Raw genomic sequence first — 19,253 nt, 5'->3', positions numbered from 1 at the left:
CACGGCTCACGGGCCCAGACGCTCCGCGGCACGTGGGATCTTCCCAGACCGGGGCACGAACCCGTGTCCCCTGCATCGGCAGGCGGACTCTCAACCACTGCGCCACCAGGGAAGCCCTCTTATTTTTTTTTAAAATAAATTTATTTATTTATTTATGGCTATGTTGGGTCTTCGTTTCTGTGAGAGGGCTTTCTCCAGTTGCGGTGAGCGGGGGCCACTCTTCATGGCGGTGCGCGGGACTCTCACTGTCGCGGCCTCTCGTTGCAGAGCACAGGCTCCAGACGCACAGGCTCAGGAGCTGTGGCTCATGGACCTAGCTGCTCCACGGCATGTGGGATTCTCCAAAACTAGGGCTCAAACCTGTGTCCCCTGCATTGGCAGGCAGATTCTCAACCACTATGCCACCAGGGAAGCACCTAGTTTCTTTCTGAGATGATGAAAATGTTCTAAAATTGTGGTGATAGTTGCACAATTCTGTGAGCATATTAAGAACCACTGAATTGTACACTTTAAATGGGTGAATTTATGGTATGTGAATCATACCTCGAAATAAAGTTATTACAAAATCAGAAAGCTAAAACTATAAAACTTTTAGAAGAAAACATAAAAATTTGTGTTCTTGAGGTAGGCAGATTTCTTAGAACACAAAAAGTATTATTCATAAAAGAAAGAAATTGACAAACTACACTTCATCAGAGTTTAAAACTTGTTTTTTTGAAAGACACTGTTAAAAATAAAATAAAAAGGCAAGCCTCAGACTGGGAGAAATATTTTACAAAGCATTTATCTGATAAAAGACTTATATACAGTATACATAAATAACACTTAAAACAAAATAAAACAAACAGCCCTTTTTTTTTTTCGGTACGCGGGCCTCTCACTGTTGTGGCCTCTCCCGTGGCGGAGCACAGGATCCAGACACGCAGGCTCAGCGGCCATGGCTCACAGGCCCAGCCGCTCTGCGGCATGTGGGATCTTCCCGGACCGGGGCACGAACCCGTGTCCCCTGCATCGGCAGGCGGACTCTCAACCACTGCACCACCAGGGAAGCCCCAGCCCAATTTTTTAAATGGGCAAGAGCAGAACAGATACTTTAACAATGAAGATATAAGAAAAGCCATTAAGCACATGAAAATACACTCATCATGAGTCATTAGGCAAATGCAAAATTAAAATCAGAATGAAATACCACTATACTCACTAGAATGGCTAGAATTTAAAAAACTGAAAATACCAAGTGTTCAAGAGGTTATGGAGCAACTGGAACTCTCCACTACAGATGAGAATACAAAAACAGTACAGCCTCTTTGGAAAACAGTTTGACAATTCCTCATTTGACCCTGCAATTCCACTTCTAGCTGTGTATGTACTCAAGAGAAATGAAAACATAAATCTACATAAAGACCTGTACATTAATGTTATTTCATGGTAGCTTCAGTAATAATAGCCCCAAACTGGAAACAACACAAATGGGCAACAACAAGCGAACAGATAAATAAACTGCAGTAAATCATCCAGTGGAATACTATCAGTAATTAAAAAGGAATAAACTATTGATATATGCAACAACATGTATCAATCTTTTTTTTTTTTCCTCTTTTCGGTACGCGGGCCTCTCACTGTTGTGGCCTCTCCCATTGCGGAGCACAGGCTCCGGACATGCAGGCTCAGCGGCCATGGCGCACGGGCCCAGCCACTCTGCGGCATGTGGGATCTTCCCGGACCGGGGCACGAACCCGTGTCCCCTGCATCGGCAGGCGGACTCTCAACCACTGCGCCACCAGGGAAGCCCTCATGTATCAATCTTAAAGGACTACACTAAGTGAACAAAGCTAGACATGAAAGACTATATATTGTATGCTTCCATTTATTTGACATTCTAAAAAAGGCAAAATACAGTAACAGAAAGGTGATCAGTGGTTGACAGAGGCAGTGGAAGGGAAAGAGGACTGATTACAAAGGGGCATGAGGGAACTTCCTGGGACAATGAAAATGTTCTATATCTTGATTGTGGTGATTATAAAACTATGTGCTTTAATTAAAACTCATGAAACTAGACATTTAACATGGGTGAATGTTAATGTTAGTAAATTATGCTCAATAAAGTTGATTTTGTAAAAAAGGACAATTAGTAGTTTCATTCCTTTTCTAAGTCTACAGTGGTTCTCGAGGTCTTAGGTAATTCCCCAAAGGTCTCAATATCCAATCTGCTCCATTTTTAGGGCCCAATCTTGATTTCTACTTCTTACTTGTCTTATGATTAAAAGTATAGCACCTCTACAAAGGATCATAAGAGACTACTACGAGAAACTATACATCCATAAAATGGACAACCTAGAAGAAATGGACATATTCTTAGAATGGTACAATCTCCCAAGACTGAAGCAGGAAGAAATAGAAAATATAAAGAGACCAATTACCAGTACTGAAATTGAATCAGTAATTTAAAAACTCCCAACAAACAAAAGTCCAAGACCAGATGGCTTCACAGGTGAATTCTACTAACATCTAGAGAAGAGTTAACACCTATCCTTCTGAAACTATTCTAAAAAATTGCAGAGGAACGAACACTTACTAACTCATTCTGTGAGGCCACCATCACCCTGATACCAAAACCAAACAAAGATATCACAAAAAAGGAAAATTACAGGCCAGTATCACTGATGAACATAGATACAAAAATCCTCAACAAAATACTAGCAAACTGGGACTTTCCTGGTGGCAAAGTGATTAAGGAACTGCCTCCCAACGCAGAGGACACGGGTTCGAGCCCTGGTGCGGGAAGATCCACATGCCTCAAAGCAACTAAACCTGTACACCACACCTACTGAGCCTGTGCTCTAGAGCCTGCGAGCCACAACTACTGAGCCTGCATGCCAAATTACTGAAGCCCACACGCCTACAGCCCATGCTCCGCAACAAGAGAAGCCACTGCAATGAGAAGCCCACACACCGCAATGAAGAGTGGCCCCCGCTCGCCACAACTAGAGAAAAGCCCTTGCGCAGCAACAAAGACCCAATGCAGCCAAAAATAAATAATAAATTAATTTTAAAAAAATACTAGCAAACCGACTCCAACAATACATTAAAAGGGTCATACACCATGACCAAGTGGGATTTATTCCAGGGATGCAAGTATTCTTCAACATCTGCAAATCAATGTGATACACTACACTAACAAACTGAAGAATAAAACCAGATGATCATCTCAATAGATGCAGAAAAAGCTTTTGATAAAATTCAACATCCATTTATGATAAAATCTCTTCAGAAAGTAGACACAGAGGAAACATACTTCAACATAATAAAGGCCATATAGGGACTTCCCTGGTGGCGCAGTGGTTAAGAATCTGCCTGCCAATGCAGAAGACACGGGTTCTATCCCTGGTCCAGGAAGATCCCACATGCCGTGGAGCAACTAAGCCCATGCACCACAACTACTGAGCCTGCACTCTACAGCCCTCGAGCCACGACTACTGAGCCCACGTGCCACAACTACTGAAGCCCGTGGTCCCGTGCTCGGCAACAAGAAAGAAGAGAAGCCACCATGATGAGAAGCGCACACACCGCAATGAACAGTAGCCCCCACTCACCGCAACTAGAGAAAAGCCTGCGCGCAGCAACAAAGCCCCAATGTAGCCCAAAACAAATACATTTTAAAATAAAATAAATAAAGGTCATATATGACAAACCCACAGCTAACATCATACTCAATGATGAAAAGCTGAAAGCATTTCCTCTAAGATCAGGAACAAAACAAGGATGCCCACTCTCACCACTTTTATTCAACACAGTTTTGGAAGCCCTAGCCACAGCAATCAGAGACAAAAAGAAATAAAAGGAATCCAAATTGGAAAAGAAGAAACAGAACTGTCACTGTTTGCAAATGACATGATGCTACACATAGAAAATCCTAAAGATGCTACCAGAAAACTACTAGAGCTCATCAATGAATTCAGTAAAGTTGCTGGATACAAAATTAATATACAGAAATCTGTTGCATTTCTATACACTAAAAATGAAATATCAGAAAGAGAAATCAAGGAAACAATCCCATTTACCATCATATCAAAAAGAATAAAATACTTAGGAATAAACCTAGCTAAGGAGGCAAAAGATTTGTATTACAAAAACTATAAGACACTGATAACAGAAACTGAAGATGACACAAACAGATGGAAAAATATACCATGTTCTTGGATTGAAATAATCAATATTGTTAAAATTACCATGACTACCCAAGGCAATATACAGATTCAACACAATCCCTATCAAATTACCAGTGGCATTTTTCACAAAACTAGAACAAAAAAATTTTTTATTTGTATGGAAACACAAAACACTTTAAATAGCCAAAACAATCTTGAGAAAGAAGAATGGAGCTAGAGGAATCATGCTCCCTGGCTTCAGACTGTACTACAAAGCTACAGTAATCAAAACAGTGTAGTATTGGCACAAAAACAGACATGTAGATCAATGGAACAGGATAGAAAGCACAGGAAAAAACCCACACACTTATGATCAATTAATCTATGACAAATGAGGCAAAAATATACAATGGAGAAAAGGCAGTCTCTTCAATAAGTGGTGCTGGGGAAACTGGACAGCTACATGTAAAAGAATGAATTAGAACATTCTCTAACACCAGATACAAAAATAAACTCAAAATGGATTAAAGACCTAGATGTAAGACCAGATACTATAAAACTCCTAGAGGAAAACATAGGCAGAACACTCTTTGACAAAACAAAATCATAGCAATATTTTTTTGGATGCATCTTCTAGAGTAATGGAAGTAAAAACAAAAATAAACAAATGGGACCTAACTAAACTTAAAAGCTTTTGCACAGCAAAGGAAATCATAAACAAAATGAAAAGACAACCTACGAACTGGGAGAAAATATTTGCAAATGATGCTACCGATGAGGGATTAACTTCCAAAATATACAAACAGTTCATACAGCTTAATATCAAAAAAACCCCAAACAACCCAATCAAAAAATGGGCAGAAGACTTAAATAGACATTTCTCCAAAGAAGACATAGAGGCACATGAAAAGATGCTCAACATTGCTAATTATGAGAGAAATGCAAATCAAAACTATAATGAGGTATGACCTCACACCAGTCAAAATGGCCACCATTTAAAAAAATCTACAAATAATAAACGCTGGAGAGGGTGTGGAGAAAAAGGAACCTTCCTACACTGTTGGTGGGAATGTAAACTGGTGCCACCGCTATGAAAAACAGTATGGAGGTTCCTTAAAAAATTAAAAATAGAGTTATCATATGACACAGCAATCCACTCGTGGGCATATATCGGGAGAAAAACTCTAATTTGAAAGGATACATGCACACCAATGTTCATAGAAGCACTATGTACAACAGCCAAGACATGGAAGCAACCTAAGTGTCCAATGACAGATGAATGGATAAAGAAGACGTGCTACATATACAGAATGGAATATTACTCAGCCATAAAAAAGAATGAAATAATGCCATTTGCAGCAACATGGATGGACCTCTAGATTATCATACTAAGTGTGGTAAGTCAGACAGAAAAAGACAAATATTATATGATACCACTTATATGCAGAATCTAAAAAAAATGATACAAATGAATTTATTTACGAAACAGACTCACAGACACAGAACACAAACTTATGGTTAACAAAGGGGATAATGGGGCACGAGGTTGGGGTGGGGGAGATAAATCAGGAGTTTGGGATTAACATATATACACTACTATATATAAAATAGATAAATAACAAGGACCTACTTGGGAAACACAGGGAACTATCCTGTAATAACCTATAATGGAAAAGAATCTGAAAAAGAATAGATATACATGTGTATGTATAACTGAATCACTTTGCTGTACACCTGAAACTAACACAACATTGTAAATTAACTATACTTCAATTTTAAAAATGGTTAAAAAAAAGTATAGCACCTCTGAAACACAAAACTCTAAATTTTGTGTGCATGGTTCGGAGAATACATAGACCAGACTGACATAAAACCTACATGCTATCATCTCCAGCTAAATTACAGATGCAGTCAAACATTATTTGATCCTTCTGGAACTTTTCAGGCTTCCTTGCTTGCTTTTCTCATCTCCCCATTAAAAAGAATTTACCATAAATATCTAGTAGCTCATTCCTATACAGGGGACAAATCTCAGTTTCAGAGACTGTAACATTAAACAGCAGATCAGCTTTAAACACATGTAGTCTGTTTGCCAATACCTACATTTTCCACAAAGCTTAATGAATTTCTCATTATACCATCACTCCCAAAATAATCAAAGGCAAATAAAGAATACTGCAACCAAGGGAAAAATTAAGCAGATTGGGCTATCAGTTGTAATTAGGTTTTAAAGAACAAACAAAGGCATTTGGGAAAGGGGCTGGCACACATCATCCAGAATTCAAGATGGGCTTTCCTGCATATCTACAACAGCAAGAAACTGGAAATGTATAAAATAGCCCATGTGAATTGCATGCAGAATATAATGAGGACCTTGGAGAAAACCAGAATTAATCATTCACACAGATATCTCCAAAGAAAATGAAAAAGAACAAGATGTGAAGTGGGGTATAGGGCACTTGTAGGTTCTGACATGGACAAACTCTGTACTACCCAAATGTTTTGGAAGACACACCACACTTTAAAATTAATCTTGCTCTATAACTCTAGAGAGTCAACAGTGAGAGACTGCTATTAGCAAAGAGATATGACAACCAATAAAAGAACAAACAAAATAAACTCACACATGATTGCAAAAGGCCCAAATCCAAACTTAAAACTGTCTAGAATAAAATGGAGTTATACTTAAGCAGAAATATGCCTCTTCTTCCATTACTGTAGTTCACTCCCTGCAATAAATCAGGGCCAGTGTCTTTTATTTATGTGTAAACCCATATTCCTGGTAGGCAAACTGACCTAGGTGGCAGTCATTTATCCTAGTGCTCTAATATATATCATAAATGATAAGATTGGGAGAAACAAAAGCTAGGTGTTTGAGGATGGAGTTGGGCTGACACTCACCACAAACTTCTCACCATTCTGCTCCACATGTTTGTATGTGGGGACCGATATGGGCACTGCTTGCTTTTCTGTGTAATCATAAAATGACTGTCCCAACGAGTCGTCACTGGGATCTAGGTTATCTGCCTCATGAGGAGGTACCGATAACACTGTCAAGATCAATTCCTTCTCGCCTGCTCGGATCAGGTCCACCACCTGCTTGTGTGTCGCCCCCTCAACATTCACGCCGTTCCTAAGGGGAAAAAGGGAAAAAGACAATCCCATAAACCAGAAGGGTCCAAACACCTTATAGCTCCACCCTCCTGCCCCCACTCCAGTGTCATGAAGTATGAACCACAAAATAAAAAGATCAGTTTGGTTCCAGAAAAGCTGTTTATGTTTTTACAAATCATAATGTGAAAAAGTGTGTGTGAACTTATGGCAGGGGGAAAAAATGGCAACAGGTGAAAGGACCTACCCTTCCTCTATGCTAAAACCTCGCACACAGTCTCAGGAAAACACAAGGGAAGGAGGGTGAAGCTGATGAGGGAACAAAGCTTTTAAAGCCAATTTCCTCATCCTAACTAAGCACGTATACAATACAATAAAGTGGCTTTTAACAATCCTGCCATTTGAACTGTTCTTTGTCCTTTTTAAATTTCTTAGAATTCGGAATTCTGTCAAAAGAAATTTTTCACAAAATATGCTCCCTTAATTTGTAAAGACCCAAAAAGTATGACTTAAGATAGTTCTTTTACATTTGTATCTGATTTCTCCCCATATCTTAAAATCGGTCAACTTAATTTTCCTTTCTACCAAGTTTCATCACCTTGGGAATTAAATGATATATATCTTCATACACACTAGTTTCCTCTATCACTCAGTTTTTAAAAAGGCAAGGAGATAAACTCTCTAAAATTTTATTATCTGACCCAACTTCCTTTGTTCTCCCAATCACTTCAATTAGTATCTACTTTTTTTTCTGTTCTGTGCTATCTCACTTAAAGCCCTGTGTAATCAGTTCAAACTAAAAAATGTACCGCTAAGTTTACACAGTAAATCAACCTACACATTCTCCTTCCTGTTCCACTGTGTATAAAAAGGCTGAAACTAGGAAAAGTACAAGGTTTGGAAGAACAATAATTTTGTCAAGAAAGATGCTGAGTCTCACAAAACTCACTCAGCAAACTGAACTACCTTCCCAGAATGCTGACCCCACCCGTTATCTGAGCAAAAACCACTAGGCAGCTAGTTGACCTGGAGGTTCCCCCCATGGCTATCCCAAGAGGGTTAGGAAATACACACCTGGCCTTTAGTCAATTTCATAAAAGCTTATCTACCCTTTAAACTCTTTTTCACTCTTGTTCCAAACCATTAGGGTTTTTCCTTCCTGCAAATGATGCTAGGTTTAGTAACAAGCCTTCCACAAACTTTTCAATCACTGGAATTGTCTGTCAGAGTATGGTATCTGAAACATCCATTTATATAAACAGAACAGGCAGGAGATCATCCAGCTAAGCCTCCTTCCTTATTCTAGGTTTAACAATCTAGCCAGTAAATTCAGTGCTCTTGACATTTCACAACCTAAAATCTAACTTAAATACACACACACACACACACACACACACACACACACACACACACACACACTACAGCAATTTTACAACTGGCTAGCTATAGAAGAAAATAAAGAGCTCCCTCCACTGATGGAAATTTGAGCTTTTAAAATTCAGATCAGGTCAGACCAGTGGCCAGAAAAAGTGGTCAGTTCTTTGATCATAGAGCAGGATGGTAAAACAGAAGAAAATGGGCTTTGGAGCTAGATCTACATGGGTTCAAATCCTGGCCCTGCCAGAACTGGTCTTAAGTCATTTAACCTTTCTTAGCATTGCTTTCCACATCTATAAAAGAGAGACAATAATAAGTCCCTAACAGAGTCGTTGTGAAGATTAATGTAATAAAACATGTAACTTGCCAAGATCAATGCCTGAACACTCATATCAGAAAGTATATTAAGGAAAGAAGTACTATGTACCTATGGGTTATGAAGAGATTTTGGTTAAAGAATAAATGTAAACCTAAAGTTGGGGATTGGTAAAGCATTTCATCTGAATCTTTGACCTAATTACTAGTTCTGGGAAAATATTTTGATGGTAGAAGAAATAAAATGGAAAAGGCAAAAGTTAAAAATCAACAGAGAGAATCTGACCTATCCCTAGGAATCTTAGCTTAACTCATGAATATCCTTGTTAATTTTTTTTTTTTTAACAAAGTGAGGAAAACTAATACTGTAGAGACTGAAGTAAATATCTTGGATACTAAAACATGATTTTTATGTTAGTATAATCAATTTTATGAGATCAGCATTTGTGAAAAAAGTTTAAGAACTGATGCTCAAATCTTATTTTTCAGCTCCCTAATTTTTCCTAATTTTAAAGGATTTTTAATCTGGACTACTCTGTCGATAGGCTTGGGGGCGGGCGGTGGTCAGTGAACCCGTACAGAATTTGTATGTAAAATTATATTTGTCTACATATATGCACTGTTTTCTGGGAAGAGGGCCCACAGCTTTCATCAGCTTCAAAAAAGGAGTATGTAATCTCCAGAAAGGTTAAAAACTACTGTTTTCAATGCATCACCTCCACCCATTCAGTTTTCAAGTTAGAATACACTGTTCCTTGGGTCACTCACAGAAATAAGCCCTGAAAATTGGCAAACTTAAGTGAGGCTTACTCCAAAAGCAGGCAGGGAGCAAGGAAGCTTGCTTAGGTTTCATTTCTTTAATAGTAAGACCAAGCTTCAAATTGGCTATCATCCCAAGAACCCTCTTAAAAAAACCCGAAACAACAACAAAAACAAAAAAACAGGAAAGAACTACCAGTGTCATATTCTAAACACACTTGCTAATACTTATCTGGTTCAACTATAGAAGGAATTCTATACATTCCATAATTTAATACAAGCTGGAAATTCCTTAATTCTTCAGAGAATGAAATAGGTCAGTAAAAACCCCAGGATGCCTGATTTCAAAAAGGGCCCTCCCTCCTCAAGAATTAAGAGCCCTTCATAGTCATAAAAATGTTTATATGATATTCCCCTTTTCCCCTTTTCCAAGAATGCTATTATACCAGACTCATATTAGGTGTGGCCCAATTTGGCCGATTCTGAAGACAAAAATGAATGTAAACTATAAATTCTGCAGAAAGGGAACTTTCAGCACTAAAGACTTCTGGTTCAAAGCATGGGTTTTGGAGTCAGAGAGACTTCTGTCTGAATACCAGTTGTGCCCTTTAAGAGATGAGACATTTGGCAAATGATTCAATCTCATTAAGCCTCAATTTCTTAACTCATAAAATGGGGCTAATAATATAACAGAGTTGTTGTAAGACCCCAAATGAGATAAAGCTCTAGAATACAGTACTCACTCAATAAAAGGTAGTTATTCATGTGACAGCACTTCTATCAGCTGGGCAAGCAGGTTGGCAGTATTTTGGCCTCCTGATGATACAAACAAACCCTTTCTACAACCAATTTCCCTTGCTTTTCTTTTGTCTTTGTAACATAATCTAGATGGAATTCATTTGAAAATAAATGACTGAGCTCTCAACCAATGATAATAGGAAACACAAGAGAGTCAACTTCAAAAGAGAACTACCACTTAGAGAACCACTAAGTCCTATACCACACAAAAGTAACTACTGCCCAGTAAGTTCTACCCATCAATGCTTTTTCTACAAAGAAAGGCTTAAACACACCATCAAAAATTTTCAACAGATATGTGATTAAACAAATACAGTAAAATGTTAATTATAGAATCTAGGTGGTAAACGGGTATTCTCGTGCAATTCCTTCAACTTTTCTGTATGTTTGAAATTTTTCAAAATAAAATGTGGAGAGGGTTTCCCTGGTGGCGCAGTGGTTAAGAACCCGCCTGCCAACGCAGGGGACAAGGGTTCAAGCCCTGGTCCGGGAAGTTCTCACATGCCCTGGAGCAACGAAGCCCATGCGCCACAACTACTGAGCCTGCACTCCAGAGCCCGCAAGCCACAACTACGGAAGCCCGCGTGCCTAGAGTCCATACTCCGCAACAAGAAAAGCCAACGCAATGAGAAGTGCACGCACCGCAACGAAGAGTAGCCCGCGCTCGCCACACCTAGAGAAAGCACGCACGCAGCAAGGAAGACCCAACGCGGCCAAAAATAAATAAAATTAATTAATTTAAAAAATAAATTAAATGTTGAGGGAAAAAAGAAGGCAACCAAAAAATCCAACCATCCACAACTAAGACCAAAATTTAGTTTCCTTACACATCTAGATGATACCCAATTACTTTGTGTCTTCAGCATTGTAAAGATACACTTGATAATTTTAATAAAATGCCCCTCATTTTTTACATAAGACCAAAATTTGACCCCACTGGAGAGGCCTTTAGCTAGCTAACGGGAGTGGCTTTAAGTAAGACTTTTATTCAACTAAAGTTAGCCAGCTAAGGAAACTGCAAAGCTAATATAAACACTCCCAAAAAAGCAGGGAAAAAAAGTTCTAAATAGTCAGGATTTGTATACTGTTTATGAAGGAACCTGTATATAATGAAACTAGGTATGGATGGAAGTATGACACAGCCAATCACTATACGTGCCACAGCAAGGAGCCATTCTATGTGGTAAGCAGAATATTATTTTGACCCCCTGTGACACGCAGGAAAGTAATTAAAGTCCCCCAGAGGCAGCATGTAATAAACAGACAATAAAGTCCTATAACTGCAAGCAGTAGGAGACACTTCTCAATTCTGTAGGTTAAAACACAACGGCTACATGTTCACAGAAAGGTTAAAATAAAAAAAGTTTTGCCAAGGATGTGGAAGAGATGGAATTCTCATGCATCGCTGATGGGAGCATAAAGCAAAAACAATCCGGCAGTTTCTTATAATGTGAAACATAAACACATTTACTATATGACCTAGCAATTCCACTCCTACGTATCTACCCAAGAGAAATGAAAACATGTCCATACAAATAATTATAGTTGAATGTTCATTGAAGCTTTATTCATCATAGTCCAAAACTGAAAACAGCCAAACGTCTACCAAGAGGTAAACAGATAAACTGTGGCACATTCATGCCACAGAGTATTACTCAGCAATAAAAAGGGCCAAACTACTGATGCCCACAATATGGATGAATCTCAAAAATACACTGAGCAAAGAAGACAGAAAAGTCTGTTTGATTTGATTTCATTTATTTGAAGTTCCGAATAGACAAAACTATTCTATAGTGATAATTATCAGATCAGTGGTTGTCTGTCAGGAAGGGGGCGGGGGTAGGGGGTACAACAGACACAAGGAAGCTTTCTGAAGTAACATATGTGCTCTATATCTTGATTGGGGTGGTAGTTAAATGGATCTATACTTTTCTCAGATTTAAAACTCTCAAAATGTGTGCATTTGACTGTATGTAAATTAAACCTCAATAAAGTTGATTTTAAAATAAAATTATATAATATCCTCATTTATAAATGTAAAATAGTCCATCATCAGAGTGAAACAGCCCCTATTCTACTTTTAGATTACTCTGAATTTTTTTTTTGCTGTTATTGACAATGCTGTTATGAAGATCCTAATAGATGAATCTCTACACATATCTGCAGTACAAAATGGTTTAATGGATAAAACACACCCTTTTTCCTTCACCTCCCATATCTTTGTGGAAAATAAGCTAAGCCTTCAATACTTTCACGTCTTACAAGCCTATTTCAACAAAATAATGAAGAGAAAATTAAGCCAGAGCTAGTTTTACCCCTACTACTGCTTTGGCCTTTTGTCTTAACCTCTTAAAAACAACAGGACACGTATTTCAAGCCTAGTGTAGTTAAGAATGTCAGCAACAGATGATTATAAAATTAAGCCAGAGAGCAACAGCATCTCCGTCTAGTTTATTAAAGCCATAATGTGAGAAACATCAAACTCACTCAACACTTGATTAATACTATTGTATTACATTATAAATATAATTGATCTTTTTTAGGAGTCCTAGTATCCCCTTGTTAGATTTTTAAGCATTCAAGGCTGTAAAGCATTTTCTTCTCACAGAGTATTTGAAAAAGAATTTGTCCAGCCAAATAGCTAACATTAGAAAAACTTCTAATAACATTGAAGTACATCAAGCAAATGAACTTACAACTCAAAAAATATTTATGAAGACTATATGCAAACATGGAAAAGTCCTTATAATATGTAAAATGCAAAAAACAAAGACTATAAATATTGTTTGAGGTTTTTTTGCATTTAAAATATAAAAATATCGTCCATTGTGATCTTATGAGCACATAAGATATTTCTGCCCCCAAATAGAAACAGTATGTAAACTATGAAAATAGCTAAGTTAGGGTAACTATGGAACTATGGGTAATTTTAAAAATTTAACATAGCTTTTCTATCTTTTCAATTACACAAAGCTTTTTAAACAAACTCCCTATCTTCTCTGCAATATATTTTCTTGGAAATTGGGTGAAGATCTTACAAGTTGGAGAAAAACAGTCCCCTAACTCATCAAAAGAACAACCCTTCCTTTGACTTTTCACTGGTTCATTGCCCAGTTGTTGAGTACATCTATACTAGACACTAGACCATAAAAACAAGGAACTACTCTACTGAAATGTAAAGACATGTCCTTTTAAATTTTCCAGTTAAATCATCTGGCTGGCTTAGGTTGACTCCTTTTCATCCACCTCTGCCTCTTTGATATCTAACTTAGGCAAACAATCAAGTCACATAACTGACTAATTGTATTAGCAATCATGCTGTACTTTGCCCTTACACTCTGGAGATAAGGGATTCAGACATGCATAAGCAATAAAAATAGCCAAAAGAAGTCAAGCTTGATCGTGTCTGTACCAAAGTACAATGCCAGACCACTAAATACCATGAACTTTTTGGAATTTTGTTTCAGAAATAATAACATTTTAGAACACCTAATTTACTGACAGGACAAGAGAAGTACAACTAGAGAAAGTAAATGGTCAAAGGTTTCTAAAACGCTTGCATTTTTTCTAATAAACAATCTGGTTAACAATTTTAAAAGCACAAAACTATTACCTCAATTACTCTTAATGTTAACTTATGTGGAAAATGAGACGATGACTACATAAACAGGTAGAAAATGGAAAGCCATTTCACTGGTAATATGCATCTAAAGTCATAAAAATGTTCATGTTCTTTCAACCCAAAATGGCCTTACTGAGAATTTATCCTAAGGAAATCATCATAATATGAGCTCCATGAGGGCAAGAACTTTACAGTGGCATTTGGACCATTCTCAAGTATTTGTTGAAAGAAATGAAATAATCCTGAACACAGAAAAAGCAAGGTACAAGTATGTTCATTATTTAGGTTGTTTCCAAATTTCTGTTCTTATAAAAAGTCAGCAATAGGGGGAAATGAATGATAAAGAAAATTATAGAAAAACAATTTAACTATAAAGCAACCATTTAAAATTGTAAATATGAAGAACAAAATAATCTGTAAATATGTTTGGGCCAACGTTATGTTAAGAAGTGGATTATAAAAATGCAACTTCTAAAAGATAACACAGGAGAAAATCTAGTGATTATGACAATGAGATTTTAGACAACAAAAATGTGATCCATGAAAGACAAAATTGCTAACATGAATTTTATAAAAATTAAAAACTTCTGCTCTGTGAAAGACACTGTTAAGAAAAACAAGTCACAGACTGGGAAAATATATTTGGAAAACACATATTTGATAAAGGACTTGTATCCAAAATATAAAAGAACCTTAAAACTCAACAATAAGAAAACAAGCCAGTTAAAAATGGGCAGGGACTTCCCTGGTGGTCCAGTGGTTAAGACTCTGCACTCCCAATGCAGGGGGCCCAGGTTCTAACCCTGGTCGGGGAACTAAGATCCCACATACCACAACTAAGCCCGAGTTCTGCAACTACTGAGCCTGTGCACTCTAGAGCCCATGAGCCTCAACTAGAGAAGCCCGTGGGCCACAAGAAAGACCCAGCACAGCCAAAATAAATAAATAGATAAATTTTTTTAATGTATTAAAAAATGGGCAAAAGATCTGAACAGACACCTCACTAAAGAAGAAATACAGATGGTAAATAAACATATAAAAGTTACTCAACATCACTCATCATTGGAGAACTGCAAATACCATTAAATACCTATTTGATTGGTTAAAAAAACACAATAATATCAAATGCTGGTGAAGATGTGGAGCAACAGCAATTCATTCAATGGTAGAACCACTTTGGAAGACAGTTTGACAGTTTCTTAAAAAGCTAAACATAGTCTTACCATAAGATACAGCAATCACACTCCTAGGTATTTACCCAATTGAGTTGACAACTTATATTCACACAAAAACCTGCACACAGATGTTTATAGCAGCTTTATTCATAATTGCCAAAAACTGGAAGCAACCAAGATGTCCTTTATAAGTGAATGGATAAACAAAAGTGGTACATCTAGACAATGGAATATCATTCAGCTATAAAAAGAAATGAGCTCTCAAGCCACAAAAAGACATGCGGGAATCTTAAACGCATATTGCTAAGGGAAAGAAGCCAATCTGAAAAGGCTATATATTGTATGATTCCAATTAATTATATGACATTCCAGAAAAGGCAAAGATCAGTGTGCTGCCAGGGGCTTGGAGGGAGGGGAGGGATGAATAAGTGAAGCACAGGGGATTTTTAGGGCAGAGAAACTATTCCGTATGATACTGTAACACTGCATACATGAGAGGATGCACTTGTCAAAACCTACAGAACTTTACCACACAGAGAGTAAACCTTAATATATGCAACTTTTTGTTAAATCATAGGTTCAGAGAATTCCAGGCTATAACAAGAGAATCTAACTGTATTTCAAATCTCTTTTTTTTTTTTTTTTTTTGCAGTACGCAGGCCTCTATTTCAAAAAACCTCATGGAAGCGGGTAGGAGGGAAAAGGTACAGACCTAAGTAACTGGAAATGAATGAATTCTGTAAGATTAAAGGCCAAAGGGACTGCACATAAATACTGTATTCTAGTTAATAAAGTTGTTTCCCGCAGGGGTACAGGTTAACAATTCTGGTATTACTACACATGTACACTGGAATTGAAAAATTAAGTAAATAAATGGTGGATGTAGGGAGCCAAGTTTCTCACTGTTGGAGTGGAAATGTACAAATCAGCAAGAGGAAGGGGATAAAACATCCATATGGTAATGAAGAAATGCTAGAGACATCAGTAAGAACTCATGTTTAACTTAATATAGATACAGATGGTTACATATAGAAATATTTATAGATACGTGTATATATAGGAGTTAATAAACACACATATATTTCTTTGCTCTGACAGCTGAGAGGGCCTGAAAGTACACCCTCTTAGCAAGAACCATACCTAATGCCTAGATCTTGGTTTCTAATAACATTCTCCAGTAAAAAGAACCAGTGCCTCTTGGAGAAATGGCTGATTCTAGGACTGGGGCAGGAAACACACAAGATGAGCCTGGAGCACTGTGTAGTACCAGAAAGTAAGGAAGTGCTCAAAAACAAAACAAAACAAAAAAACACACATTGATGAGAGTATGGTAGAAGGGCACAGAAGCCAACTGAAAGAGCTACCAATGGCTGATTCTGGAACAACTGGAGCAACAAAATAAAGTGGTAGTGTCAGGTTATACAACCCGAAGTATAAAATTATTATCCATGAGCCCATACTGATATAAATAAATGACAGAATAAATTAATACACAGGGGAGAAGAGACATTCTTCTCCTATGCAGAATTTCAAATAAATTATACAGTTACTACATACTAAAGGAGAAAAGCATAACTTCCCACTCCTTAAGTGTGGGCTGCATGTAGTGACTCCTATCCAAAGGGTACAGTATGAAGAGGGGGGAGAGGAGGAGGAGAATAACTTTAAAGTCGAGAAACCTGGCAAACTACTTTAGCCAGATGATCAAGGTCAATATCAACAGTCATAAATCATGATGATAGTATGTACAGTTGATATGAACTGATGAAAATGATACTTTACCTCTGTGACTGTCCTCCCAAAATCACCAAAACTCCAATCTAATCATGAAAAAAAATCAGACAAATTCTAATAGTCAGGCATACAATACCTGACCAGTACTCCTCAAAAGTGTCAAGGTAGGGGCTTCCCTGGTGGCGCAGTGGTTGAGAGTCCGCCTGCCTATGCAGGGGACAGGGGTTCGTGACCCGGTCCGGGAGGATCCCACATGCCGCGGAGCGGCTAGGCCCGTGAGCCATGGCCGCTGAGCCTGCGCATCTGGAGCCTGTGCTCCGCAACAGGAGAGGCCACGACTGTGACAGGCCTGCGTACCGCAAAAAAAAAAACAAACAAACAAACATACTCTTACCACCTGGATCCAGCAATTACACTCTTTGGAGTCAAAAACTTTTGTCCACACAAAAACCTGTACACAGATGTTTATAAGCAGCTTTATTCATAATTACCAAAACTTGGAAGCAACCAAGATGTCCTTCAGTTGAGGAATGGATAAACTGTGGTAAATCCAGAAGACAATGGAATATTATTCATCACTAGAAAGAAATGAGCTATCAAGCCATAAAAAGACATGAAGGACACTTAAATGTATATTACTAGGTGAAAGAAGACAAGGCTACATACTATATGATTCCAACTGTATGATAATCTGGAAGAGGCAAAAATATGGAGACAGTAAAAAGATCAGTAGTTGCCAGGGCTTAGGGGGAGAGAGGAATGAATTGTCAGAGCATAGAGGATTTTTAGGGCAGTGAAACTACTCTGTATACTACAATGGCAGATACTGTTATTACAAATTTGTCCAAACCCATAGAATATACACCACCACGAGTGAACCCTAAAATAAACTATGGACTCTAAGTGACAATGATATGTCAATGTAGGCTCATCAATTCTAACAAATGTACCTCTCTGGTGGGGGAAGTTTATAATGGTGGAGGCTATGCATTCTTTGGAGAGCCCTAATTCACAAACCCTTACCAAAGCCTTTTTTAAGTATCAAAAGCAAAATTCAACATTTATACCAATATTTTAAAGCACCTACATCCAAAAAGTTAATGCTGGGCAAAAGAGAGTACTAATAACGATAAAGTATGGCTCTGGCAGGGTTGAGAAACTGAGAGGTATGTCAATCAGCATCTAGTCTTCCCAAAGAGGGAAAAAAGAATAAATAACATGTCAAATAAGCTGCTCACCATCACTGGGACTTTTTACCTTTGGCTGGGTGTTCTATTCACAAAGAATGCTGCCTGAGGCAGGAAAAGTACAAATAAGCATCATCTGTCTTTCGACCATAATACCTCCAGCCACAAGTAACAAGGGTTTACTACTTGGGAAGGAGTAATAGATTCCTCAAAACTTCTAGTTCCAAGGCAGTCAGGAAACAAATATAATCTACACAGGTAGACTTATTTCTAAATAAATGAATCTTGTCATTCAATTTAAAAAAAGTATAATAAGGCTTAAGGTTTTAAGGATTTTAAAAATCAATATAAAATTATAATCAAGCTATTCAGAAGAAAAGTTCATTTGTTATCTAATAATTACCTGTAAGGCCAATGTAACAACTTGACACCAAGAATAAAAACAAACTTGTTCATTTCCCTCCTAATAAAATACAAAATTCTAGTCTTAGAATTTTAAAACAGCCTCCTATATTAAAATTACTAAGGCTTTGGATCTGTGCTCCACATGGCCAGGACACAACTAGTTTACACCTTTTATCCTAGCATAATTAATGGGCCCCTTTCAAGTGTCCTGGTCTGGACAATAAACTATACAGTCCTCCTAGTTTTAGTACATTTTGTGTCTGGAAGACTCCTGTGAACATGCACATAGTCTCTAGGCACTTGCATTACTAGTTTAGATAACTAAGGGCAGAAGAGTACTTATGGCGGCTTGGAGGAATTGCTCTAAACTTGTTCATCCCATTGTGGTGAGGCAGGACGGGGGAGGTTAGGGAGGAGGAATAAGAATCAGGTCAACTATGCTTAAGAAATAACCTAAGGCTGCCGCTTTCTCCACCAAACCTAAAATTCCTTAGTGCAAAGACTACATGTCATTCAGCTTCCTATCCCCAGTGTCTAATATTGTATGTGTCATGTAGTAAGTACTCATTAAAAGTTATCCCTGAGTGAATGAAAAAAAATTATTAAGATTAGCACATAAACT

General features: G+C 37.7%; 1 protein-coding gene and 1 non-coding gene across 2 annotated transcripts in view; one reads left to right on the top strand and one right to left on the bottom strand.

The window, feature by feature from the left end:
* The window catches only part of SNX27 (sorting nexin 27), an 85,024-nt gene that overhangs the window by 54,896 nt on the left and 10,875 nt on the right, over positions 1-19,253 (bottom strand). The window contains exon 2 of the mRNA XM_032646869.1: positions 7,050-7,281. Coding sequence (XP_032502760.1) covers positions 7,050-7,281 — 232 coding nt within the window. The remainder of the gene's footprint in view (positions 1-7,049; positions 7,282-19,253) is intronic.
* On the top strand, positions 14,873-14,945 carry TRNAG-CCC. The gene has a single exon. It is a non-coding gene; the product is annotated as a tRNA-Gly (tRNA).

Source organism: Phocoena sinus, chromosome 1 (assembly GCF_008692025.1).
Source record: "Phocoena sinus isolate mPhoSin1 chromosome 1, mPhoSin1.pri, whole genome shotgun sequence".
NCBI lineage: Eukaryota > Metazoa > Chordata > Mammalia > Artiodactyla > Phocoenidae > Phocoena > Phocoena sinus.
The sequence above is the reverse complement of the archived record's forward strand: the minus strand, read 5'-3'. Positions and strand labels throughout refer to the sequence as shown.